This window comes from Bactrocera neohumeralis, chromosome 3, assembly GCF_024586455.1.
Source record: "Bactrocera neohumeralis isolate Rockhampton chromosome 3, APGP_CSIRO_Bneo_wtdbg2-racon-allhic-juicebox.fasta_v2, whole genome shotgun sequence".
In the NCBI taxonomy this organism is placed as follows: domain Eukaryota; kingdom Metazoa; phylum Arthropoda; class Insecta; order Diptera; family Tephritidae; genus Bactrocera; species Bactrocera neohumeralis.
This window is the reverse complement of record NC_065920.1, coordinates 27,718,722-27,745,138: the sequence shown is the minus strand read 5'-3', so window position 1 is coordinate 27,745,138 and position 26,417 is coordinate 27,718,722. Positions and strand designations below refer to the sequence as shown.

General features: G+C 37.7%; 1 protein-coding gene across 1 annotated transcript; it reads left to right on the top strand.

Moving 5' to 3' along the window:
* The first annotated feature begins 1,519 nt into the window (after positions 1-1,519).
* LOC126753312 (uncharacterized) lies at positions 1,520-25,570 on the top strand. Its single transcript, XM_050464665.1, has 3 exons — positions 1,520-1,986; positions 23,434-23,634; positions 23,716-25,570. Exons 1-3 carry the CDS (start codon positions 1,920-1,922, stop codon positions 23,925-23,927), a joined length of 480 nt encoding a protein of 159 aa, XP_050320622.1. The 5' UTR covers positions 1,520-1,919; the 3' UTR covers positions 23,928-25,570.
* The last annotated feature ends 847 nt before the right edge of the window (positions 25,571-26,417 follow it).

The following is a 26,417-nucleotide window of genomic DNA, read 5'->3' as shown; positions in this document are numbered from 1 at the left end:
CTCCGAGCGCTCCGAACGTCGCTTATTATTATTTTCGGGTCTTTTTCGAAACGTTCCAATGGTAAAGTGGGTTTCTACTTTAATTCTAAGGGTTTAAGGGAACAGCAAATGCAAAAAAAAAAAAATTAAAAAGAGTACTCTACTGACCCCTTAAGCATTATTGAAGTTTAGATGAACAGAACCTTTTAAAGGAAGCGCTGCTTATATTGGATAATACTCCAAGTCATCCACCTGAAAACAAACTGGTTAAGGCTACCGATGACGGACTACTTGTATCAACGTTGAACCTGACAACAACAGTTTTCTCTGATGTAAGGCTTTGGTTAACAGCGTTCGGTTTTGTTTTCAAATTAACTTCGCAGTGTTCAGTTGGAATCGGTGATATTCATGAATGGATTTGTGATGATTGTTTTGTAGTTTCCAATGCAAGCGACAATGCACATGATCTGTATTGCAATACCAAATCAGACGATACTTCAAAGGGGGGTAAACACTAAAAAGCAATAATAATTGTATCACCTGGACTGTATCGAACAATGTTGAATTAAGGAATTTGCAAGAAAGAGCTTAAAAAATCTTAAAAACTTAAATTGAAAACAATTTTGTTACCCTGGAAATAAATTATATTTACATATATGTATGTACATATGTATATAAGTATGTATATACTTAAATAAATGCATTTGTTATTGGTTTAAAAAACGTATATTCCATTTTCACCAATTATGTTGTTGTTGTGTGTACAACACACTGTATTGGACGACCACTGTATTCAGATATTAACCTATACGGAGGTGAATTAAATTTGGTTCACTAACAGAGGTGAAAAAATTTTCATGGTGAAATCATTTACTGAACAGACTCTGCTTTAATTCGTTAACAGTCTGAAATATATTAACAGAACAGAGAATGTTAATAAAATGTAATGTAAAAATTTAGCGGAAATCCGTTGCTAACAGTCACTCACATGCAATGGCTCTCAAACCGTTAACATTTTGTGGCATAAACGGAAACTTATTAACACAGCGTCTCTCAAATATATCTGTTATTAACAGTTGCTAACAAATACTAAATTTTAAACCAACCCCCTACTGAAAGGACTAATGAAGTACTTCGTATTCTATGTTAGCGTTCGTATGGCGCCGTTACGACTACCACCTTCTTCAGCACCATCGATGTCATCAGCACCGTCAACACGGCGCCCTGGGAGGCTTACAGAATCAAGTGCCCCACTGCTAGTGCTAGTAACGAATACAACAGGGAACTACGGCCAACAGCCAACAGCCGAACTAACACCAAGTGACGACAACTGTTTACAGTTCTTAGCGCTAGGAAAATACATACATATATATATATATATGTATATATGTAAATGGGAAACAACAGCAGCCGCAGCTGCAGCAGCGACGTACGATATCACTTGTGGAAATTTGCAAATCCCCATGTGTTGTTTTTGTAAATATTAGAGCGGTTTGGCGGCGCTCGCCTTTCTAGCCATTAGTGAGTTTGGTAGCTTCTTTCGTCGGCACAAGCAGCTGCTCGCTTCAGTCGGAGTCCACTAGAGAAAGTGTTAACATCGCGTTCTGCTTGCTGCTCACGTGCGAGCAATAACTTGAGAGGCATTCCACATTGTTTTTCTAATTTAACGGTTATTGGCGTCGCATTGTCGCGGGTATTTCTTCAAGTATTTAAGTAGATAATAAATGGCGTTAAACCAATTCGTCATCTGTGAAGTGAAATAGAAAAAAAATCAAGATTTATTGCTAGAAAGCAAAAGGAGAGATTTCAAAAAAACACACCTAAAAAATTAAAAAGTCTGGAATTGCTCAAGGTCAAAGCGGTGCTTAGAAATCAAACGTAAATACCTGTCAGTCGTTGCTGATCCCTAGCTGAAAGTAAGCGTGTGCTACAAAGCAAAAATGCAGAAGGACCTGAAAATGATATTAGGAGGAATTTGCCTGATTTTGGCAGTGCATTGCAGTAAAGGTGGGTACATAAATGATAATTTTAGTGGAAAAAGTGAAAAGCTCTATGAATATTTATACTGCTATACAATTACATCTGGGTTTAGTTTTAACAAGGTACCTGCTTGTCATCCTTCAGTGTTTTTCTTTAAGAGCCGTCGGCTTAAGAGTTCGGAGAGACAAATGAAACTCTCTTTTATATTGGAAAATTATATTTTTTTCTCTAGAAATATAATAGAAACAACGGATTTAAGGATCTAAAAAACAAATTTTGCATGGGTTAGACTCCGAGTACAGCTGAGATAGGTCAATAGTACGCTGTTCAACTGATAGGTGAACAAAATTGTTAAAGTGGTATTCCATTTTTATTCCCGCTACTTTTTGAAAAGACATTTCGAAAAATAGATACTTTTTATACCCTGAAAACGGTATGTAAAGTTTGTCACAAAGTTTGTAACACCAGAGGAGGATATGTCGGGGACCCTATAAATTAAATAATTATCGTGACGGGCTGATTCAATTTTGTTAGGTCCTTGTTTGTCTGCATACGCGAACCGGTTTCTCAGTTCTTGATATATCGTTCTGAAATTTTTGAAAAAGAGGGCGTGGTTTCGCTCATTAATAGGTTTAATACACTTTTCTCCCAAGCCATTCAAGTTAAATCAACCAAGTTCACTCATGACAACTATTTTAGGTATGAAAATCGGATATCCTATGTTTTTTCCCCTTTCCTGTATACAAATCAGGAAGTACAATTAACATATGAGATAAAACTTTACACAAATAGCGCTTAAAGGTATGCTATATCAATTGTCGAAATCGAGCCATAGGTAGGATGAGCCACATTCTCACTACTAGATGTATTTTTCTTCTTTCTTATGAACAAGAGCTGATATGGAAAATGTGACTTGTTTTCTAGTATCAACTCACAAAATACATCCAAAATCAGGTATAAAATCTTAGGCACCAAAATGAGTGTAAGCCAGTGTAAATGTTCAAGCTGCAGATATCGAATATGGTGGCTCCATTGCCGTTCCCACAAGAGTCGGGTCTACGTAAAAGGTACGGACCCGAATTTTTTATACGGCCAAGGAGTGTCAACTAGGCAGAAATAAAATATTATTACGAAGTACTTTTGACCATATTCTGTTGGGATCGGCGCAGTACTAATGACGGCATGCGAGACTCCATTAAATTTGCAGATATGTGCTTTCACAAAATATGGCATTCGTGTCAAGTCATGCCATTGTCCTTAACATTTACTAATGCCTTGCCATATAGGATTGCTATTGTACTTTAACTTGCAATGTTTTCAACGTAACTTCACACTTCTATACACATATGTACATACTAATAATGTATTTATGTTTATGCAACACAATGTTCATTAATGGCCATTTGTATTTGTAGCGATTAAATTACACATACCATATCCATCATCCACACGCACACATATGCACATGTCTACTTAGAAAGACTAATTAGACCCTAAGGATAATGAAATAAATAAGCAAATTATTGTTCTAATGAATGGGGTTACCATATCACAATGGCAGATAGATGTGTCTAGGATATTCCCTTTAAGGGTGCAGCAAGGTTTATTCGTGCAAACACAGACAATTTTTTGTGACGACACATATATATATATATTTCTTATAAAACTAACAGAACATTAAAGTATAACTTTAGAAGATGGCTATGCGATATTTTTATGAAGAAATGTTGAACAAGTAAGGAAGGACTAAGTTCGGGTGCAATCGAACATTTTATACTCTTGCAACTTACAAGAATCAGGGACATACCATGAGATGTAAAATGTCAACCAGATGATGGAAATCCAAGCAACTTTATTTACATACAATATACATACTATATGCTCTATATAACTCATATATTAACCGACAAATTAAGGCATAAAGTTTGTTAGAAAAACGAAATGCATATGTATTATATGGAAGTTGGGGTAGTATCGACCCAATTTTATCTATTAACTATTATCATACCACATACTAAGTGATTGTTCCCTGGATTTCATTAAGTAGTTCACATACAATCAGCAATCATATGTAGTAAAGTCAGCCGGATATTCGAAAATCATGGTAATAGTTATATGGAGACTAGCTCAAGTTTTCGCTCAATCGTATCTATTTTAATAACAAAGATAACTGTTATGAGTAAAATACGCCTTGCAATTTTCATTGAGATAACTCAAATATTGACCGATATATCCAGTCGAAAGTCACCCGGAATTTCGAAACTCTTTATATTAGGTGTATGAGGGTTCTGGAAAGTATTGACCCGATTCATCCCATTTTTATTACACAGAATTACTATTTTATTACACAGAATTACTATTATTACTGAATTTCAACTGTATATCGCACACATTGAATGATATTTTCGGTCGAAAGTGAACAATAGATACTAAGGTCCACATTTTCGGTATTTGCGGGCTTGAACAGTTTTGGTTGGATTTGGGAAATTTTTGGTCGTAAGGTGGCATACTCTAAAAGAATCATTAGTGCAAATTTGTATACCGTTATATTAATTACTTCTTGCTTTATACACTGGAAAGTAAAATAATCAATTGGAATTTAAAATATATGTTATCTAGGAAGTAGGCGTGGTTGTAGCTGATTTTCGCATTGTGACATAGGAATAGGAGAAGAATATCACGTACTAAATTTAGTCGAAATCGGTCTGTCGGTACCCGAAATATGTGAATTCACCAAAAAGTGGGCGGTGCCATGTCCATCGTCAATTTTTCTCTCATATCATTCATCAAGATTTCACAATTTTTACTCAATTTACAGCTTGCACGGACGGACAGACAGTCATCCAGATTTCAACTTTTCTCGTCGCCCTGATCATTTATATATTATATGCATATATAACCCTATATCTACTTGTATCTCACTAAGTTTTAGGTGATACGTCCAGGTGAACAAAACTATTATACACTGTACAGGGTCCACTCGAAGTGTAACCAATTAAAAAAGCCATAAATTCGGTTTGGAAAATAATCATAATCATTCAGGACCAATTAACCAATTTTTGCTCGATATGACCACCTTTTGCCTTAACTATGGCCTTGAGACGGTCACAAAACGAAACGCAAGCTGCCCGAATGTGACTTGCCGGTATTTTGGCCCACTCACGGACAATGGCTTTCTTCAGCATCTCGAGACTGGTGTATTTTTTACTTCGGACCTTGCTCTTCAAAATGGCCCAGAGAGAATAATCCATTGGATTCGCATTCGAGAGCCAATGTGTGATCGTAATGAAGTTCGGAACGTTGTTTTTCAGCCATTCTTGGTTCACTCGCGCTTTGTGAGACGGTGCTGAGTCTTGTTGAAACGTCCATGGTTTGCGACCGAAATGTTTGTTTGCCCATGGTTTCAAAGCAGCCTCCCAGAATACTTTCCCTATAATATGTCGCATTTACTTTGACGCCAGGCTCAATGAAAACAATTGGAGAGAGCCCATTTGCGGTGACAGCGGCCCAAACCATTATTTGTTGCGGGTGCTGCCTCCTGGTGGCCAACCGATGACTTAGATTCTCGTATGAATGGTCGGTCAAGTAAACCCTATCGTTTAGAGAGTTTACGAAATGCTCAATTGGAAAATTTTTTTTCGTCGGAAAACACAATGTTCTGAATTTGACCGCTTTTGGCCAAGCGAAGCAACTGCTTTGCTCTCTCAAGTCTTACTTGTTGCTGCTTCGGTGTGAGATCATGGGCCTTTTGGAACTTGTAAGGCTTGACCTTGAGCTCATTTTTCAATATGCGTCGCCTGAACTTCTTCAATATTTTCATACCTTTTCATGCGAAAATGAATTTTAGAACATTTTCATTAAGTATTTGTTGTTTTTTTGGACTGAGCCAGTAATTTATGCATAATAAATATTGCAAGCAGGCGATAAAATCCGAAGGGAGCGAGCATGGAAACGATCAATTCGGCCGATTTCTTTATGGCATGTACGCACGGAAAGCCATTTATTCAAGGTGTCGATGCCAAGGCAATCCTCGTGTACTCTGTGGGCATAAACATGCCCAGCTATTCGTACTTATGTATGTATGTGTGAATGTGCGATCACTTTACAGCCACTTGTGGCTTTTAATGCATTTTTAATACTTTTACGGAATATATTTAAATAGAAACGCCGCGGATCAGTGATTCACTGCTGGATAAATGGTGATTTATAATTTTAATTTCCCTCCTTTTACGAGCTATCTGACCAGCAATACACAAGCTACGCGAATGTAAATAAATGTGTATCAAAAGTCGCTGTTTTTGTTTGTGTACTTCGTTAGTATGTATTTATATGTATATACCTACGTCTATATATGTATATATGTATTTATATACACCCTTTAAACATTTCAAATTTAGATGTTTTTAGCTTATTGCCCTTCTTAGTTCTGAAACTTAGTCTTAAACTCCACATTAGTTCTTTATAAACCTTAAGGAGCATTAAGATAAGTTCTCACTGCTATCTAAACTACTTACTTTACTTATGATGAAATTGATCAGTAAATCAAGTGAGTTCACACTGATGGAGATTAATTTGTGTGAGGGCTTTTAATCAAATAAATATTGAAAGCGTCCACTTCGTCTAAGTTTCGAAGATATAGGCATTAAAAATCAAAATCATTGGTTAGAACATCGAGGCGTATTAAAAGAAAGCGACTTAAAAGTTGGGCAACTCTCATCTTTTTACGCTTTAGCAAACTACGACTGATTTTAATGACTATTCATTTTATAGATGAGTTTATTTCAGTGGAGTAATACTTTCTTTCAAGTTGGGCTCTTTGACCGCTGTTTTTTCATTTATAATATATGTATATTATTTATATTCAGTGGAGTTTACCAGTTCATTACAAACAAACATACTCAGGAACAATGATTTGAAATCAAGCCAATTCGTTACCAAAATAACCACGCACAAAACTCTCCATACCTATGAGAAGTTTTCTGAGCATTTTTCTGGCAGAAGTCTTTGCCATAAGTCGGTGCATAGAGATAAACCTCCAACGCAACTATCGCAACGAACGTATAACCATACTTAGCGATAGTCAAGCGGCACTTAAAGCACTCTTCTTCTATTAGATCAAATAGCTACTGGTGCAGGAGTGTAGAGAATAGCCCAGCGGAACATAACCAAGTGTATCTCATCTAGGTGCCGGGTATTTTCAACAACTACATCAACAAATTTAAATATGCAATCAACCTTCCTAGGGATAAACTGAGACTACTGCTTGAATTTTACACTGACCAATGCAAGCTGAAGAAGAAGCACTTATGTATGTATGAGCTTGAAACACCTAAACACCTGCTAATTGACTGCACAGCAGTCTGCAGACGCAGGTTAAAGGCTAAGTAGCATATTGCTGGGGCGAGATGAGTCTTTTTGATTTAGGAGAGGGCACAATAGACCAAAGGTCGCGTAATCAATCAATCAAGTACCAAAATAATGGTTCGGCACGAGGTTCGCTGCGTCCAATGTTCGGACGACATAAACGTCCAGCAGAGTCGGTAATTCGAGCAGTCATGGTTCGGTTTCGCACCACGTTTACTCTAGTGGGCACTGCGCACCCTCAAAGCCGTCGTACAGTGCGCAACGAGGACACTATTGCTGTTGTGGAACAAAGTATCGAAGAAGACTCAAATGAGTCAATCCGCTATCGCACAATGAAGATTTTGCGGAAGAATCTTGGTTTCGGACTGGTTTTCGGACCGTAACATAGGCAAGAATTGAATCCGATCGACTATTAAGCAAATGCCACATCGGCGAATGGGGCCAAAACGAGATCAGCCACCGATCTCGATTTTCACAAGAAAATTTTGTTAACATTCGGTTGAATGGGTTCGTTAATACACAAAATTGTCGCATTTGGAGTGATGATAGTTCACAGGCCATTTTCCAGGTGCCCTAACATCCTCAGAAAGGAACTGTTTGGTATGATCTATGGTCAGTGCGAGTCTCTGGATCATATTTTTCAAAAATGAAGTCGGATTGTACCTTCAGTTCCAATGAGACGGAGCTACATGCCATACAACCTACGAAACAATCATTTTATTAAAGGAACTTTTGGTATTCACATTATCTCGTGGGCTTGTGGCCTCGCTGGACTATTTTTTGTGCGGTTATGTGAACTCGCTTGTTTACGTAGATACGCCTGAGACTATTGATGACTGGAAAGAGAATATTCAGCGCTTTATTGCTGACATACGGCTCCGATCGCTTCAAAAAATGGTCGTTAATTGGGCCTTTTGGCTAAAGTTTACTAGGGCCAGACGCGGTGGTAACTTAAGCGAAATAATTTTTAAAGGAAAATAGCAAACCCTTTCTTTATAATGAAGCTTGACTATAGAATTAAATCATATGTTTTTTATTTCTTCTTGAAACCTGCATGTCTAGAAAAGATCGTTTATTTTAGAGAAGAATGTGAAGCAAACCTTTCGTTCTGACGTACCATTTACTTTCTTCGCTTCGTTGTTAAAGTGTTCAGCGAAGGAAGAAGGAAAGCGTTCGTGAAAGTCGCTGCGCTGCCCTTTGCGCTTGCTTTAAAGGGTCCCACTAGTAATATCAATACACTGATAAGTGATGTTTCGGAGAATAAGCCTCTCAAAGCAATTCCAAGTAAAACATTCGGTGCTCTGATCCAATGAACGGCATAAAATATATTAAAATATATTGCTAAAAAAAATTTCCATTTCTGAAAGATTTCATGTGAAGCGAAGTGCGATAAACAATCGCGTAGTAAAGCAGCGGTTCGGCAGCACATGTCTGAAAAAGTGGAAGAGAGGTGATGTAGGAAAGAGAATATTATAATTTTGGCGTAGCTGTGCAGCGGCGGGGATTTGAGACTATAGACCGCTTGTAATTTTTCATTTCTACAGGTGTTTTTATTTATGAAGATTTTCTAATTGTATTTCTGGTTGATCTTGTGTTTTCCTTGTCTGTCGACTGGCGCGCCGTTTTGCTTCGCCACAATTTATAGCTTTGTTAAGCAATTTCAAAAACAATCACTGAACTTGCCGATGCATAAGTGTCAGCAAGGTGTTTAGAGTATACTTATGACCTTGAATAAACAGATACAGTTACCCACTGCAATTTACGTTGGAAGTCTTGCCCGCTCATACATATTTATAAATATATTTATATATAATTGATTGCTTACGTTTTAAGTGTGCGCCCTGTTATTTGCTTGTTTAGAGATGAGCTGAAAGTAAATGCAAATATTAGCTCATAAGCTTACCGCAAGCCAAAAAATTTCAAATATTTTTGTGTTCTCAACACACATATAATGCATTTTGTATAGAAATGAAAACATATGCCCCGCTAATAATCGCTTTTAAATGAGGAGTGTTTTCAATATTTGACGCCCGCAACCACTCTGGATGAGAGGCATAGCTAAAGCGACACAGCTGATCGCATATTTACAGTAAACAAAGAAATTTTTACAGGGAGGTAGTTTAGTTAGGAGCGGCTTATCTCCTATTCTATTAAACTGACATTTTTAAATTCCCTTTTTTTTTAAGAAAAACATAGAAACTTCAAATTTAATGGTGAAAATTTATTACCATTCAGAACAACATTCTTTGGCATAAATTTTTTGAAGATCATCTCTTTCAAATGTTGCCAGCTGTTACGTTTCAGATGGTCCATCCGTTGAGTCCAACTTCCGATGAGACGTTTGAGCATATCGACTGCTAACTGACGAATGACACGCGTGATAGGACTGAATCGAAGAGGATTGTCCGCATGGACTTTAGACTTTACACATCCCCACAGTGATATCACACGATCTTGGTGGCCAGTCGACTGACCCAAAACGTGAAATTATCTGTTCACCAAAGTGTTATCTCAATAAGTCTATTAGCTGATGCGATATGTGGGAAGTGGCGCCGTCTTGTTGAAACCAAATGTCGCCGAGATCACGAGCTTCTATATCAGGCATCAAATAGTCGGTTATCATGGCGCGATAACGATCGTCACTGATGATTACGTTCTCACCGGCTCACAATTATATTATCACTATTCAATATTCAATGGTGTTGCGAATCGTACGCTCAAGAAGCAGATTATGGTGACCATAAGTTGAGCGAAGCGCTCGAGATCTGTCAAAAAAGACTATTGAGAAAATTACTTCTACTTAGATCACGCGTATTCTTTGGTGAATGAATGCATGGATAATGAAATCATCTCATTAGCCGGCCCTAGGAGTGTTCGAGAGAAAGGTTATGCGGAAGATGTAAGGTCCTTTGCGCATTGGCAGCGGGTAGTACCGCTGATGGAACGATGAGCTGTATGAGATATACGGCGACTTTGACATATAGGGTCCGGCACTCGAAGTGTACTTCAGACTTCAGACCGTTCGCGCAGCTGTCGCACTGGAATCAACTATTTATAAATTTGCTGAATGACCGTTCGGAGTATTGTTCACAAGTGTACAAAAGCGTTTTGCCAAAAGTGAACGCAAAAAAAAGTGATAAGCGATGGAATTCAAACGTTATAGTGTGATTGCTTTATATTTAGCTGGAAAATCACAGCCAGCAATTGTTCGTGAGCTCAAACACCTTAATGTGAATAAAGTTTTTGTTTATCGCACCATCACTCGTTACAATGATACTGGTAGCATCGCAAAACGCCATGGATGTGGTCATCAAAAGACTGCAACGTCACGTGAGATGGTTCGGAAAGTGAAGAAGCGACTTGAGCGAAATCCACGACGAAGTGCCAATGAAATGGCTAAAGAACTGAAAATATCCGACCGCAGCATCCGACGCATATTGAAAAATGAGCTCAAGGTCAAGTCTTACAAGTTCCAAAAGGCCCATGAACTCACACCGAAGCAGCAACAAGTAAGACTTGAGAGAGCGAAGCAGTTGCCGGTCAAATTCCGAACATTGTATTTTCTGACGAAAAAATTTTTCCAATTGAGCAATTCGTAAACTCTCAAAACGATAGGGTTTACTTGACCGACCGTTCATACGAGAATCTAAGTCATCGCAGATGGGTGCTCTGCAATTATGTTTTGGAGGTTGCTTTGAAGCCGTGGGCAAACAAACATTTCGGTCGCAAACCATGGACGTTTCAACAAGACTCAGCACCGTCTCACAAAGCGCGAGTGAACCAAGAATGGCTGAAAAACAACGTTCCGAACTTCATTACGATCACACAATGACTCTCGAATTCACCAGATGCGAATCCAATGGATTATTCTCTCTAACCCATTTTGGAGAGCAAGGTCCGAAGTAAAAAATACACCAGTCTCGAGGTGCTGAAAAAAGTCATGGTCTGTAAGTGGACCAAAATACCGGCAAGTCACATTCGGGCAGCTTGCGATTCGTTTTTTGACCATCTCAAGGCCATAGTTAAGGCAAAAGGTGGTCATATCGAGCAAAAGTGAATTGGTCTTAAATTTTTAAGTTATTTTTACACATTTCGTACTTTAAAATAAATAAAAATAAAAAACCGAATTTATGGCATTTTTAATTGGTTACACTTCGAGTGCCGGACCCTGTAGTTCAGCGAATCAAGAGACAGCGGCTGCGCTGGTTAGGATGGAAGAGAACACACCAGCTTTGAAGGTTTTCGAATCAGTAGCCACCGGCGGAGCAGAGGAAAAGGAAGACCTCCACTCTTTTGGAGAGATCAGGTTGAGAAGGACCTGCCTGCTCTTGATATCTCGAATTAGCGCAGAATAGCAAAAAGAAGAAACTCCTGGAGCGTAGAAGCTCTGGTTCACCTTTGTAATGTTTGCAATTTGATATTTCTAATACGATTTGCCTTTAGAATTCAAAACACAACAGTCAATATTTACATACCAATAATAAACACACACACCTATGTATATCATATTTATTTATGTCCATATGATCCGTATTATTTTGAAATCGAAAAATCGGGGGAAGTTATAAAAACCTCAGCTCCGATGTGTAATAAGTGCGTATATTAGTATGGGTGTGTTTAGTGCTAATTTACCTCAAATAAACACATTCGCAACAAATGGGTAATTAGTATAATGTAAATATTTACACCAGAGCATATTTCCACAATTTACACGCATTTATTATTAGCGCCAAATTACTTAATAGAATTGTTGATCAAGCAAAATATTGTTAGTTTTAGCATGAAAGGGAAAGGTAAGCAAATAAATGCTAAAATGTTTATCAAATCAGCACGTTATGCTCGATCTCACGGTGTTGGTGTATATCGGTTCATGCCTTGTTGAAAAAATCCGTTATTGTAAATATGTATTATATAGTATATTAGCATTATAAATTATAGCACCCATAAACTACTAATATCTGAGTGATGAGTCTCCCCTACGGCAACCGCAGTGTTTCACTGAGTGAACAAAAATTAGCAAAGTTTTTGAAAAAATATAGAGATCTTTCAAATTGACTTGAAAAAATTCTAATAGAGATTCATAATTTTAAAGACATAATCAGAGAACTTAAGAAACGTATTTTCAGATATTAAATTAAGAATTCTTAAGAAAAATATGTTCATATATAAATAACGAGGGTTTTCAATAAGGACGCTACAATATTAGACCGATAGGGGCAGCAAACGCCTACATATTTTTTTCGCCCTTCTGACATTTCTCTTCAGTAAGGTTTGCCATTTCAGCGTGGAAGACATACGATGCCACAATGAGTCGAAATTATTAAAATTTACCACCGGAATTCGGAGTCAGTGGCCTCAACTTATACGTCATAATCGCCCTGTCAGGTCAATAATTGAACGTCTAGTGGAAAAATATGAATCCACAGACGCAGTACAAAATATTCCAGGGCTAGTGAGACAAAATATGCGTTATTGGTCAGACAGCAATCCACACGTACTCCATGAGTCACTATTGCATTCCAAAAAAATTACGGTTTGGTGCGGTTTATGGACTGGCGGCGTCATTGGGCCGTACTTCTTCGGTGATGATCAAGACCAGCACGTTACTGTGAATGGGAATCGCTACCGCTCAATGATAACCGAATATTTTGGCCCGAATTGGATGATACGGACTTGTACAATATGTGGTTCCAACAGGACGGCACCACACAGCGTATGTCACAATCGATTTATTGAAGACAAACTTTGGTGAACGTGTTATCACACGAAGTGGCCCAGTCAATTGACCGCCTCGGTCGTGTGATTTGACGCCATTAGACTATTTCCTTTAACGGTACGTCAAGTCTATGGTCTACGCGAACAAGATATCGATGATTGATGAACTTCGTACGCATATCGAACGTCAAATTGCAGCAGTGTCGGCCGATTTATGTTTGAAAACCGGCTTTTTACACAATTACTCTAACGAGTTATTTCTTGGAAATCGCATTTTGCTGTTTTTCTGAATGCTCCAACGAGCAATGTTTCTACCTTTGATACAGTATTTTCACATTCACAAATATTTGACATGACCTAATAAGTTTTCCCTTGAAAATACTTAACACCCTTCAAACAACAAGTATCACTCGAGCTTTGAGGAAAACGTTCAAAAGCATGGTGTAGAGATTCTTTTGTATAGTGACGCAGTTTATGAAAAGGTCTCAAAGGTGTGTTTGTTATGACAACATGTGGCACCAAAATTAGCGAAACATAGGACAGGTTTCATTAATTTTAGGTATCATTTCTGGTAGAGAAAGCTCGATGTTGACTGTTTATACTAGACTTTTATGGGTCACTTGTGCCGGTCACATCGTAATCGCCGGAAAATTCAAAGCCGTTGAACTTGCTATGAGGGCACCTTTAACCAAATTTCATCCATTTGGAGACGAATCAGTCTTCCGATGTTCTCTTGTGTTCTAGCGTTAGACCATGGACCTCCAGTGAGCTGTGCAAGGACTGGTTAACATACAGAACTTGTGCGACTGCGACCTCAGTCTGATCCTGAGTGGACCGTAAGAGCTCCCATGAACTAATTGCCCTTAGCAAAGTCAATTTCGCCACAATTATAGATATTCTGTCTGAAGAATGTCTAATTGGTTCATACGCGGTGTGGCTAAATATTTTGATGGACGCTGATTGCTAAAGTTGTAAGCAGGAAGGCGAGGTGAATTATTCTTCCCACTTTCTCCTACATATCTTGCCTGGATGAAGTACCTTGGCAGATGCACCTTCGGCGAACTGACTCAACATATTAGTGGAAAACTCAAAACGCTTCGTCGATCTATGAGGATCTGGTGTTTCACTACCGTTTTTATGGGTAGCACAAAGGGCGAACACCAGACCAGGTGAGATTCTTCGATTATTATCAGCGTTACGTTCTAACCTAACCTAACCTTGCTATTTCTGCCCATTTTGCATTTAGAAGTGGGCGTGGTAGTTTCTCCCAAAGCATTTCTATAAGACATAATTGAAATTGTAAAAATTCAATTTTGGCTTGCTTTTCAAAACAATTATGTCAACACAACGGTGTTTTTATAATACCAACCTTTTTGGTCTAGCGATAAATAGCTGAGGATTGCACCGCGACCTTGTGTGTCTAGGGATGCCTATACCTGGCAGTATTGTGTAGAGTTATTTTGTACAATAGTTTTAAATATTTTTTAAACTATTTATAAAGGAGATACTTTCTAAAGTAGCAAGAAGATTTCCTTAGTAAGATAATCTTAAGAAAATACTATTCTTCAGATTCATAAATTCATAGCAGAACTATTATAAACACATTAACAAACTTATAGTATGTTGAAAATTTTATTATAATGGTTGGGCGGAAAATTCCATGATTTGTTTTTATCAAAAGAACTTTTAAATTTATAACGCAATAAATATTTCCCCGCTAGATATTTACGGGTAATTAGCAAATAATTAATAACACTGAAAGTGAAAATGAAAGGAAATGAAAGGAATTTCAATCGTACATTCATTAAGAGATGGGAGTAACGGGTGTTCTTTTAGATGTATGGTATTCAATAAGGCAAGACGTTTTTCGGAGATTATTTTATTTATACTCAGTTTGGTTTTCTATTACAAAATGAGCAGAACTACTCCGAAACAACGTTTGTAAATCGGGTAAATATATTACCAAAATATTGGTTCGGTTTGCGCAACACTTCGCGAGCTGGATCCAATATTAGGCCCATATAATCGCCCCGCAGAGTATGTAGTTCGAGCAACTATGAATCGGATTCACACCAAATTTACTCTATTGGACAATGCACATCCTCACAGACACCTTACAGTACGCACAGAAGCTGATGTGGAGCAGAATATCTAAGAATAACCGAAGGAGTCCATCCGACGTCACGTGCAACTATTAAAGCTGAGCCCATCCTTTTTAGGGAATACTTTGAGGAAGGATTTCGGTTTGCGGGTTTAGAAAATCCAACTTGTGTAAGAATTGAAGACGAACGGGCAACCAGCGCGTCGCACAGTCGATGGATGGGGACCAAACGAAATGGCCACGGATCCCGATTTCCATAAGAAAACTTTATACAGCGATGAAGTTACTTTTGGTTGCAATGGTACGTTAATAAAAAAATTTTTCACATTCGGAGTGATGACAATGCAAAAGCCATTGTTGAGACGCCGTTACATCGTCAAAAAGTCACTGTTTGGTGGGATCCATAGGCAGCGTATCATTGATCAAAAATGAAGACGGCCATAATGTTAAAGTCGATGGGGTTCAATGCTATAGAACAGTGATTATTGACATTTTCGTTCCTGAAGTGGAGAATTTTGATGTGGACGACCTCTGGTTCCAAAAAGGCGACGCTATATTCCATACAGACAGCAAAGCAATCAATTTATTGAAGGAAACTTTTGATGGGGGCTTAATCTCAGGTTGTAGAGGTGGCCTATAAGATTTAACATCACTTGAAGTTTTTGTAGGGTTATGTGAAGTCGCTTAACGTTTACGCAGATAAGTCCGAGTGTTAGGATATTATTGCAATCAATGCGGCCACACAAATTGTGTTGTTTGCCAATTTGATATTTGCCAATATTGATAATTTTTATGTATGAAGAGTGCACTCAGCTTTATGCAACAACTACTTGACACTTCAATGCTCGAATGGACAGCAAAAAAATAAATTATGGTTGTACGTGGCGTATGAGTAACCTGACATGCAAACGTCGTGGCACACCCCCAACAACACCCTAACCGGTGCGTGTTAGTATTAATTACTTACTAAGGTGGCAGCAGACTCCATCAGGCGCTGCTTAATGACAATGAAAGGCTGCAGTACGTCGGCATGTGAGGGAGGATCGGTGAGGGCTACAACTCGCTGTTGTTTCAGTTTTCTTTGCACTTTGAGGTGCAGCCTTGACAGCAGACATACACGGGAGTTGCTTTGTTTTGTTTTGCTTTCGTTAACTAGGTTATTATTCGCCATGGCAACGCCAAACAAGCGTGTGGTCATTATGCGTGTTGTGTGAGGATCCTCTTACCTGTCCTTATATGGATGTGTATCTATGTATTCATAACATAGCCAATAGACAAAAGTTCAACATGCAACAGTGAAAGAAGTTGATAGTAAAGCGCTAACACATCCAGCTTACATATAACTACATTGTCGGTATACAAACTTACATACATTCTTATAAATACATACATAAATAGAAACTGAAGTCATATTTGTGCTACTAGGTTATATATAATGTACATATGTACGTGGGTATGCATCACTGTTTATTTGCCAATTTCTATTAACCCATTTCCATTTGCGCAATTTCAGTAATTCGTGCGGAAATGGGCGAGAACTTCACATTTGAACTCGTTGCTCTTCGGAGCGCCAACCAAATTGGCTTTTGATAATTTGAATGAGAGTTGAGGACGTTTAAGTCGTGCGCTTTCTCCTTCTTTTTCCCTTAATGAAACAAATAAATAACAATTTCAATGGAGAAAGTTTTTAAAGGTCTATGTATTTAATCAGTAAATTCTACCTGTTGCCATAGCATGCGTTATAGTTATTCGGGAAATCCGAGTTCGATGCAGTTTTTCATACCATTGGCATAAAGAATAAATCATTCGAAGGAATGAATAAAGACTGTCAGATGAAATATATTCAAATTAATCGTGATGAGACCTTGCGATGGCCTTCGCACTATGGAAGCTCATCAGATTGCTTGACTTAGATAATGATAGATAAATACAATTTATGAATACATCGAAGTAGAACTGAACGCAAATATGGGAATAAGGCAGTTTTCATCTAAATGTGGCGAAAATCCTACCAATCGTTTTATAGCATCCAGTTAGGTTTTGTTAGGGAAATGGCTGATATTGTTTTTTCGTGTGGCTACGAATAATCCCACTTGGTCAGCTTAAACAGCTTGTCCGTTGTGACACCAACGTGTAGAACTCAAAGGTATGAATCAAAAATACCGCCGGATATGAACACATCGCTTAAAGCCTGCCTAACATTTATTCAAACGGCTAATATTAATTCCACTCAATTTGGCCGTATGTTAACAAAAACGCTTCAAACTTAGCCTGACGAAAGCTGGACAGTGGAGGAGAAATTATCTAGATGTTTCCCTTCATTTTTCTCCTTGCAACTTTGGCCAGTTGTGTCTTTCAAAATTTTTAGCCTCACCGCCAGGGTACTAATGTGATGTCAAGTTAGGACACCTATCACCACACCGATGTGCGTCCCCTGTTGTTGTTGTTGTTGTAATGGGCAACTAATCCCCGTTAGGATGGTAAGGATTAGAAAAATCATCCAAGGCTGATCTATGGAACTTGCTGTTTCGACGGGGTCGGACCAAAGGGAGGGGGGGCGTCAGATGAGTAGGGTTAGTGTAGCTTGCATAGAGGTGGCCAGTGCTATGCGGAGACTCATTGCACACAGGACATATAGTATATTGGATATGTCGGGGTCTATTCTGGTTAAGTAGGAGTTTAATCTACTACACTACCCAGAACCAGGCTGCGTAAGGGTCACTCTCGTTTATTGCGCCAACTCGAGTCTGCAATGGGTGGTGGTTTGACTCCAAATACGCCATTCACTGAGAGAGTGTCGATGAAGGTGTTGATAGCTCCACTGTGAATGGCGGTCAGTGCTTATCGGAAGTTAGTTGTGTCCAAAGTCTGGTTGGCGTTTTGATTGATGTGGTCGACGTAGTTGAGTCTTGCTAAAAGTTCGTATTATAATGGACGTTTTACGTTCCACTCTAGGGCAGAAGGCTTTCGCAACCCCACAAGTGCTAGTTGCTGGCCAGCGTTTGTTAAGCTCGCGTGAGTTCCATAGATCCTGCGCCCGATTGCACGAAGACAGGGGAATGAACTTGATCCGGCAAATATAATTTCGAAGGAAGGAGTGAAGGAATGCGATTTCTGACAATAATTTGATTTTTTAAATCACTCTGAAGTTAAATTTTTTTCACACAAAAAAAAAAAAATTTCTTTGAGAAGCTGAAACTTTGTTAAAATGAAAATTGTGTCTATTCCTTCGATCATGACCTCTACTCCTCCATAGTAATAACAAATGTTTTTAGTTGTTGGATTTGTCTCGCAAACACGGGACAATCAAGAAGGAAGTAGCTCAGAGCTGGTCAAGTTATCGCTAAGTGTGCAGTCATACTGAGTAGAGCACACGAGGGGAGGGCAAAATCAACCCGTTACCATTTTACTAATAGCGGGTATATTTCTTTGTCAGCTCGGCAGCTTTACAGTTCTCTGTGATTCCGCTGCAGCCTGGATCTGATACTAGTCTTATCACAAAGCCACTAGATGTAATTGACAACTAGGTTAGGCATTCCTTAACCAACGCTGAACGCACGGATAGTGAGATCAGTGCTGATATCGCCGTCCTGCTATCAAAGTGAACAGTCACTTCTCTGATGGAGGCTACATTCTGGAACAGCAAATCCACTATTGCCTTAATGGCAGTAACCTCGGCTTGAAAACCACTGCTATTATGTGGAAATCTGAAACTGAAGTAGATAAAGAGTTCCTGACAATATACCCCTCCACATACTATTCCTACCAGTTTTGACCCATCCGTAAAGAAGCTTACTGCCCCTCTCCTTCTAAGGCTTCTACCCACCGTATAATGGATAAAAAATCTATTTTTTTTTTAAATGAGTCGCCAATTATTCGAGTACATTAATCTCTGCAATTTAACGTTCTTATTTATTTATTTATTAAAATGTTCCTTCAAAAAAATTGCACAAAACAAAAAGAGTTTGAGACTCGAAAGTGGATATAACCCTCTTAATTCGATTAGATACCAACAATGGCTCTGTACTGGGGCATTTATAACATAAACGAAAAATATTCCCTCCCATCTCTGACGTTGACTTAAAGCTAGTGAAAGCCGAGCACGTTGTTTTGTCAGCAAAAAAACGTTGGAGGGTAGTTGGCCAACAGCGCTGCTCGTAGCTAACCCACAGCTAGAAATACATATGTGTGTGGCGTCGAGCAATATCAATGGAGCCAGGACAACAGCAACCACTGCGACCATCAGGCAATGATAACAACAAGAATAATCAACATGGAAAGCGCTAAAAATTAGAACACGCGCCACAGCGGCGCCACTTGTCTGGCTGCTTTGTGTGGTGCCCGCTGAAACTGTGCTACTCGGTTAGCAATGCAAAATTGGCGCCAAGCGTTGACATTTCCTGCGGAAGGAGTGCGTGTGGGACAGAAACGCAAGAAGACAAATTAAATGAATCGAGAATAATTGCGGGCAGCATTGTATTTTAAAGCGCAATTCAAGGCAAACACTTAAGTCACTGTCATGAAGACTTTATTATCGATATATGTATATGCACTGGTCGCTTAATAAATCACTTGAGCAAGATGATTTATCCTTTGCACCTACGCAAACCAAACAACAAGTTGTTGTTTGGATTTCACTGACATTTAATGCAATTTAAAATCGCACAAAGAATTGCCAGCGGAGACGTCAATTAATTTTGATTTCTTGCACACACACACAGACATACATTTGTATTTTCGAAAGCGAAATCAAATCACAGAGCTGGCGTCCAAACGACTGCGACTTCATGCCGGCATGTGCCACTAACTAGCGCACAACAGTTATAAAAATTCCCACACTTTCTTTCTCTGTATTTATGAGCGTTCTTTCGTGGATCTCATTACCCACTAACATACGCACGTGCGTGCATATATACATACATATGTACATAGTAGTAGTCTAGGCTGTGCTGATGTCACCATTGCGTATATGAAGCATGAGCATACATATATTATTACACCCATACACATGCACCTACAGCTTTCCACATATTTCCTTTCACTTCTTTTCAGCCATTACAATTTATTTTCTTAAGCACAAATAAGTATGTGTGTGTGTTGAAGACTTCGGTACTTACTTTCTTAAGATTCTAACACTAAAACAAAAATCTTTTCATATATTTTCATATTTTTCATAAAATCGATATTTTAAATCACAGTAGCGGTTGGGTTGAAGTTCGCTTAGTTAAGGGGTTAAGTGGTTATATACAGTTAGAAGGCCGAAAAAGAGCGAATTTTCCAATTTTTTTTGAGAAAACTTTTAAATTTCCTGATCTAAAAATGTGTACACATATCATGGCATCTTTTAACTGTCTTTTAAGACTTAGTATTAGTAAAAATATTTATTGGGAAAGGAACTACAGCTGATCTCCGGGAGCTCCTGTCAAAAAAGACGTTTTGCATTGACCACTATATCTCTGAACTGAATTCTCCGAAATTAAAAAAAAACTAAACAGATTTCGTTAAAATAATATTAAATCTACTAAAGCAAATCGAAGGAATAACCAAAGAAAAATTTGGACAAACAGTTTCCTAGAATCAAATCGATTTTCGACCAAAATTTCGGTCTTGAATTGTTTATAAAAAAATATTTATCGGTGAGAAAAAAATCTTCGTTTAGTTACTAAAAAACGTATTTAAGTAGCTCGTGTAAAAATTTGGGACTAATCGGTGTTGGTCAACGACTTCGAAACCACCATTTAGAGAAAAACGCGTTTAAAGTTTGGTCTTGCATTTCCAAGAAACGCCTTTCCAAATATGCGTGTAACTTCGAAAATATTAATCGAAACGATATGAAATTTTCTGTTTGTATTCTGAAATATATGTACATTAAGAAAATAAAATAAAAAAATTGTTTTATGAAAATTCTAACTGGGTTCTAGCTTGGTTCCAACAGCACCGAACCAAATGAATACAAATTGAAATTATTCAGCGAAGGTTTACTGTTTTGGACTTCGTCAGCAAAATTTCGACAGTAGACCAATTGTGGAACTCTCCAAATAACATCTGCTTACAAGGAAGTATGAGTTTCCTATTTTTTACAGTGGTTAGAATATTCAACAAATGGCAAGAAGTGTGAAATAACATACGCCTCGTCCAATTCCTTTATGATATGACAGTTTAGTAAGATTACATAGAGTGGATGTCTGATGACGCATATAGCTTTTAAAAGAAGACCTATTGTGAAAACACCGGGATTAAAACTCCCTCACTCAATTATGTCTTCTATTGAAGTGCATCAATACAAAATATTTCATCTAGGTAGCATCTGGGGAATATCGTCAAGAAACACTCTTCCAATGAATGCGATTCTTTTCCTATATTTGCGTTCATATAGAAGATGTTCTATAGTCGCATCTTCTTCAACCTTTTGCAGCTTCTACAAAAATCATTGTACAGTATTCCCAGTCTGCTGGTATGTCCGCCAATAAGACAGTGACCTGTTTGCACTCCTACTAAAATTTTTATATCATTCCTTTTGAATTTTAATAGACACCAAGTGCGGCCCATATTCCATTCATACCACGTTTGCCCGCTTGGTGAGCAATTGATGGATTGACTCCACTGAGACTCTGCTATACCATACTTATAACATGTTTTTCTATAAAATATGTATCTACAAGTAGCAAGAGTCATTGTATATATATAGTATATTCCCTCTTTATCGGTTTCTAGTTGTATAATGGTGCCTGCTCAGGCCAGTCCATCTGCTTCACAGTTACCAAGAGTACCACTGTATCTAGGAACACATTGCAGTCTTATCGTGAAATCAAATATTACCATAGAAGATCAAGAAATTCTTTCACGATCTTCGATGAAATCTTAAGAGACGTTTTTGATTTCAAACCCGGTTGAGTATCTGACCACATATGCATGTATATTAATATAATTTTTGTTGCGACCACAGTCTTTGTCAGGACAGCAGGCTTTTTTAATTGCTGTTATCTAAGAATGAGAGACACTGCAGCGGTCTGGTAGACGAAAGGCGATTCTATCTAAATTTTATCTCAATTTGCTGAAAAGTCGTTCACCTTTCACTGGATTATCTACATTAAAAACATACGTATCGATGCTTATCCCTATCTAAAGCATCCCTATCTCACTCCTCCCTTCAATATTGGCAACCGTATTCATTTTTAGCGCTATAGGTATTTGATCCGTGGTATGGGCTAGAAATATGAACTTACTACATATCTTAGAACGCCGCTTGTTATGGGGAAAGGGCACCCACAATTAAATTTCATTATTTTTTACTTCGCACCAAAAAATACCCAATAACATATTTATTCAAATAAATTTCAAGTCCTACAAAGTAATCCCCAACCGACAAAACGCACTTTTGCCAACGCTTTTTCCAGTATTCGAAGTAGTCGGTATATTTTACGGTATAGTCTTCAGGACCTTAATTGATTCGGCTTTTATTTCATCCTTTGGAGTTTGCTGCATTACCAAATCAGCCAAATCAGACGAAAACAGTAGTTGCGTGCTGAAAAGAGTTGAGTTTTTGGCAAAAAAGTCGCGAAGAACCAATGCGACCATTGCCATGGTGCATTTGAGTGATTTGGGAACAGTCGAGTCTTGACGTGTTTGAGACATGAAACATTCTTCAAAACGGTTTGTGCTAAATCAAATGACATTCGACCTATCAATTGATGTCGGTAGAGGTTGAGGTCATTTGAGCTCTTCGTGCCACTTATAAACCTGACATAGCTTGATCACCTTCCGTACCATTTCCAACGCTTTCAAATAATATTCTTTCCACAAACAAAGATAAAACCAACCATTGTAAAAACCAAAAATTCACTTTTTGTTGTTTACAAAAACATGTGTAACTCGGAGATAACTAAACCTTTAGACAGGGTCTGGCAAATGATATAGATAGTCCTAACAACCTCAAAGCTAAAGCAAAATAAGGTACATTACATAGGGTCTCCGTCCTGGGTCTTGAAACTTCGTGGCAAACTTAATATGCCCTTTTCAGAATACAATTATTAACAAATTTGAAAATAACTATCCAGCGGTATCTAAAAATGTACAGAAATAGCTTTAAAAATTTCAAAAGAATGTTGCAGTTGTCTTAAATTTATAAGAAATGCCGGCTTTGAAAACGTGAGAAATACCAATAACATCGTCAATGTTGCTCCTAAAACCCATTCTTGAGCATTATACGTTAATTTAACTTACTTCTTGAGACTTTGTATGTATTGAACCATGAAACTGAAATTTAAATAAATTCTTCTACTTCAATTTTTCAGCGGAGCCAAAGCAATTGGAGTGTTGGCACTGCAGCTCCGAAACAATTGGCGCGGAGGACTTCTGTAAAGAGAGTTTCGATGAGGATGGTATACCCGATGAGGAGATGAGAAGGGAACACAATATCAATGTCTTACGCAACTGCAGCAGCACCACAAATTCGGAGCATGAGCAAGCCGTTTGCCGTAAGACAGTTGAAGAAAGTAAGTAAAACTAAAAATACATTTATTTATCTAAAATAACAGTACCTTATACATTTATCACGCCTTATATTCTCTTTGCAGTCAATGGCAAAGTGGTCACAAAGCGTTTCTGCTATTACACCAACAAATCGGACTCGTTGGATCGCTGCATGGAAGAGCCAACCGAGAAGAATGTGGTGCGGATCTTCTGTCAGGATTGTCAAAAAGATCGCTGTAACGGCGCTGGCAAAAAATTCATCACATGGCTTAGTCAGCTGCTGCCACTGTTCTTGGCCAACTCCATGCGCTTTTAAGTTCTAGAACGCTTGTGTGGCAGGAAACGATTGTTTGGGTTTTATACAATTTTGTTAGCGTAGTGAGCATTAGTTTTTTCTTAAATTTAGATAAAAATATTTTTATTTTAAGAAATACACTTACTTTGTAAGTTTCGTCTGATACTCATGTCTCCGCTTAAGTTCTAGTATAAGATAGATTATTTTCATGATCTTTAAACTTTGTGCCATTGAATAGCCGTAAGTATTTATTTAGTAAAACTGAAGCAAGTATTATTTGAGGATATCGTGAAAGACATTTAAGGGGTTAGGTTTGGTCAGTGGCATGAAATAATTGAGATTTTTAATATTTTTTTGTCACTAAATTATTTTGTTTTATAAAAGCAAAAACAGAAACAGAGAGTTAAGAGCGAAAACTCATAATTTTAAAAGTGATCGCTGTGTTTCTTGATCCAGTTACAATCGAATGTCCTTTCGATGACTATAACTAATTCTTGGATATTCATTTAAAATCAATTGGAATAAGAAGTTTAGTTTTATCAGGCAATCAAGTGCCTGATCTTATTGGTATTTTAAATTGCCAAAATAACAGCCTCAAGAAAAGCTTGTCTATGTTTTCGGGAAAAACAGCAGTTACTCCTTTAAAAAAGATCGAAATTAAATACTTCATTCCACCAGACACTAGGTTTTATGTTTTCAACAAGTTGTATAAGTTTCATTGAATTCTACAGAGAGGTTCTCGAGTTTCTATGGTCAGTATGACCAAACAGCGATCACTTTTAAAACATAGTTTTGGGAAAAACGCTTTTTTCGCAGTATCTGTTATTTAATGTATTCCAGTATACCAGAGCGCACAAGAACTCTTTGCTAATTATCAAATATATCGAAAATATTTAACGGAACTACTCCGAATTTTCAGAGAATATTTCTGGGATAAAATATTTCAGAAAATGCAAAATTTGTATTAGTTTTAACAACGCCTAACCCCTTAAATATATATGTAGGTACTAAACACACATTAAAACATTACTTTACTGAACTAAGATTGACTTAACTTAACTTAACTTAGCACAAATAGTTCATTTTATGTAATTTACAGCAATTTTTTAAGGCACTTAGTCATAAACTTGTGAAAATTATCGTAAAAGTTGAAATGAAAGCTTTATCACAGAAAAAACTTTGATAGTTCCAAGCAGGGTAGTGTCACCGTGGCACAGTAACGACTTATTATTTTTTTATTTGAACTAAGCTTAAAAACAAATTTGTATTTTTTTATTTTATTTTTGTTTTTTTGGAACGCGGTATCGAATTTCGAATTTAAAACAAACCAAAACAATAACGAGAAACGTAATGAAATCACACTCACATAAAAAAAATTATAATAAACGATCAAGAAGTAATTGAATCTTGAATCTTTTACAGACATAAGTAGCCCAGTTGTATGTTGTTGTTAGTCGTATTCATAAATAATATATTAGTCAAACATGAAAAACTCTAAATTGTCTTCAAAAAGTGTTCATAACTTCACTGCACACTTACATATACCGTAAACAAGTACCGTACAATGTCAAAATTCCCCAATGCACTCCAATTAAAAAAAAAAAAAAACAGAATTGCAGAATTAAATTGTCCGAGAGATCTGAGAAATAAAGTTCATTAAACAAAATGTGTGCTTTTATTACAATAAATCGGTAGTTTTTTAATTTATTTTTGTTTTTTAAGTTATTTGTTCATAATACTAACACTTATGTAGGTACTAAGTTCAGTTCAGTACAACAGGTTTCAAATAAGGCGACTTCGTGCGACTTCTTCTATCTACTCCTGAAGAAAGTAATTCGCCTCGAGAAAGTAATTCAACAACAGGTGCTACTTCGGACTAAGAAGGCAATTGAGTAGTAAAGTCTTCTCTCGAAGAACAAAGACAATTTCTACAAGTCACTCATCATCCCCGTCCTGCAATATGGTGCAGAGGCATGGACGATGACAACATCTGATGATCGAAAACACTCCAACTCTGAAAATATTCGGCGCATTATCCGCCGGCGGAAGCAGAGGAAGAGAAAGGCATAGAGTCCGTTGGAAAGACCAGGTGGAGAAGGATTTGGCTTCGCTTGGAGTCTACAATTGGCGCCATCTTGCGAAAAGAAGAAACGACTGGCGAAATGTTCTAACAATGGGGAGCTTCATGGGGAGAAGAGGACGTGTGCAATATTTCAAACTAAGCTCAAGCCGATCATTGATACATACTTACACTATAATATTTCATGGCAAACTTAATACTTTAGACATATTACACTGACCACGAATAGGGATGAGCTGATTTTGACAGTTCTTGGTGACCATTTTGTTTACGGATTTGACCAAATTTTATCAGTGTACTCAGTAACTTTCGCCATTTCAATATGTTCACACTTGGAAATTGCTCAATATTTATACCCTGAACAGGGTATATTAAGTTTGTCACGAAGTTTGTAACACCCAGAAGGAATCGTCGGAGACCCTATAAAGTAT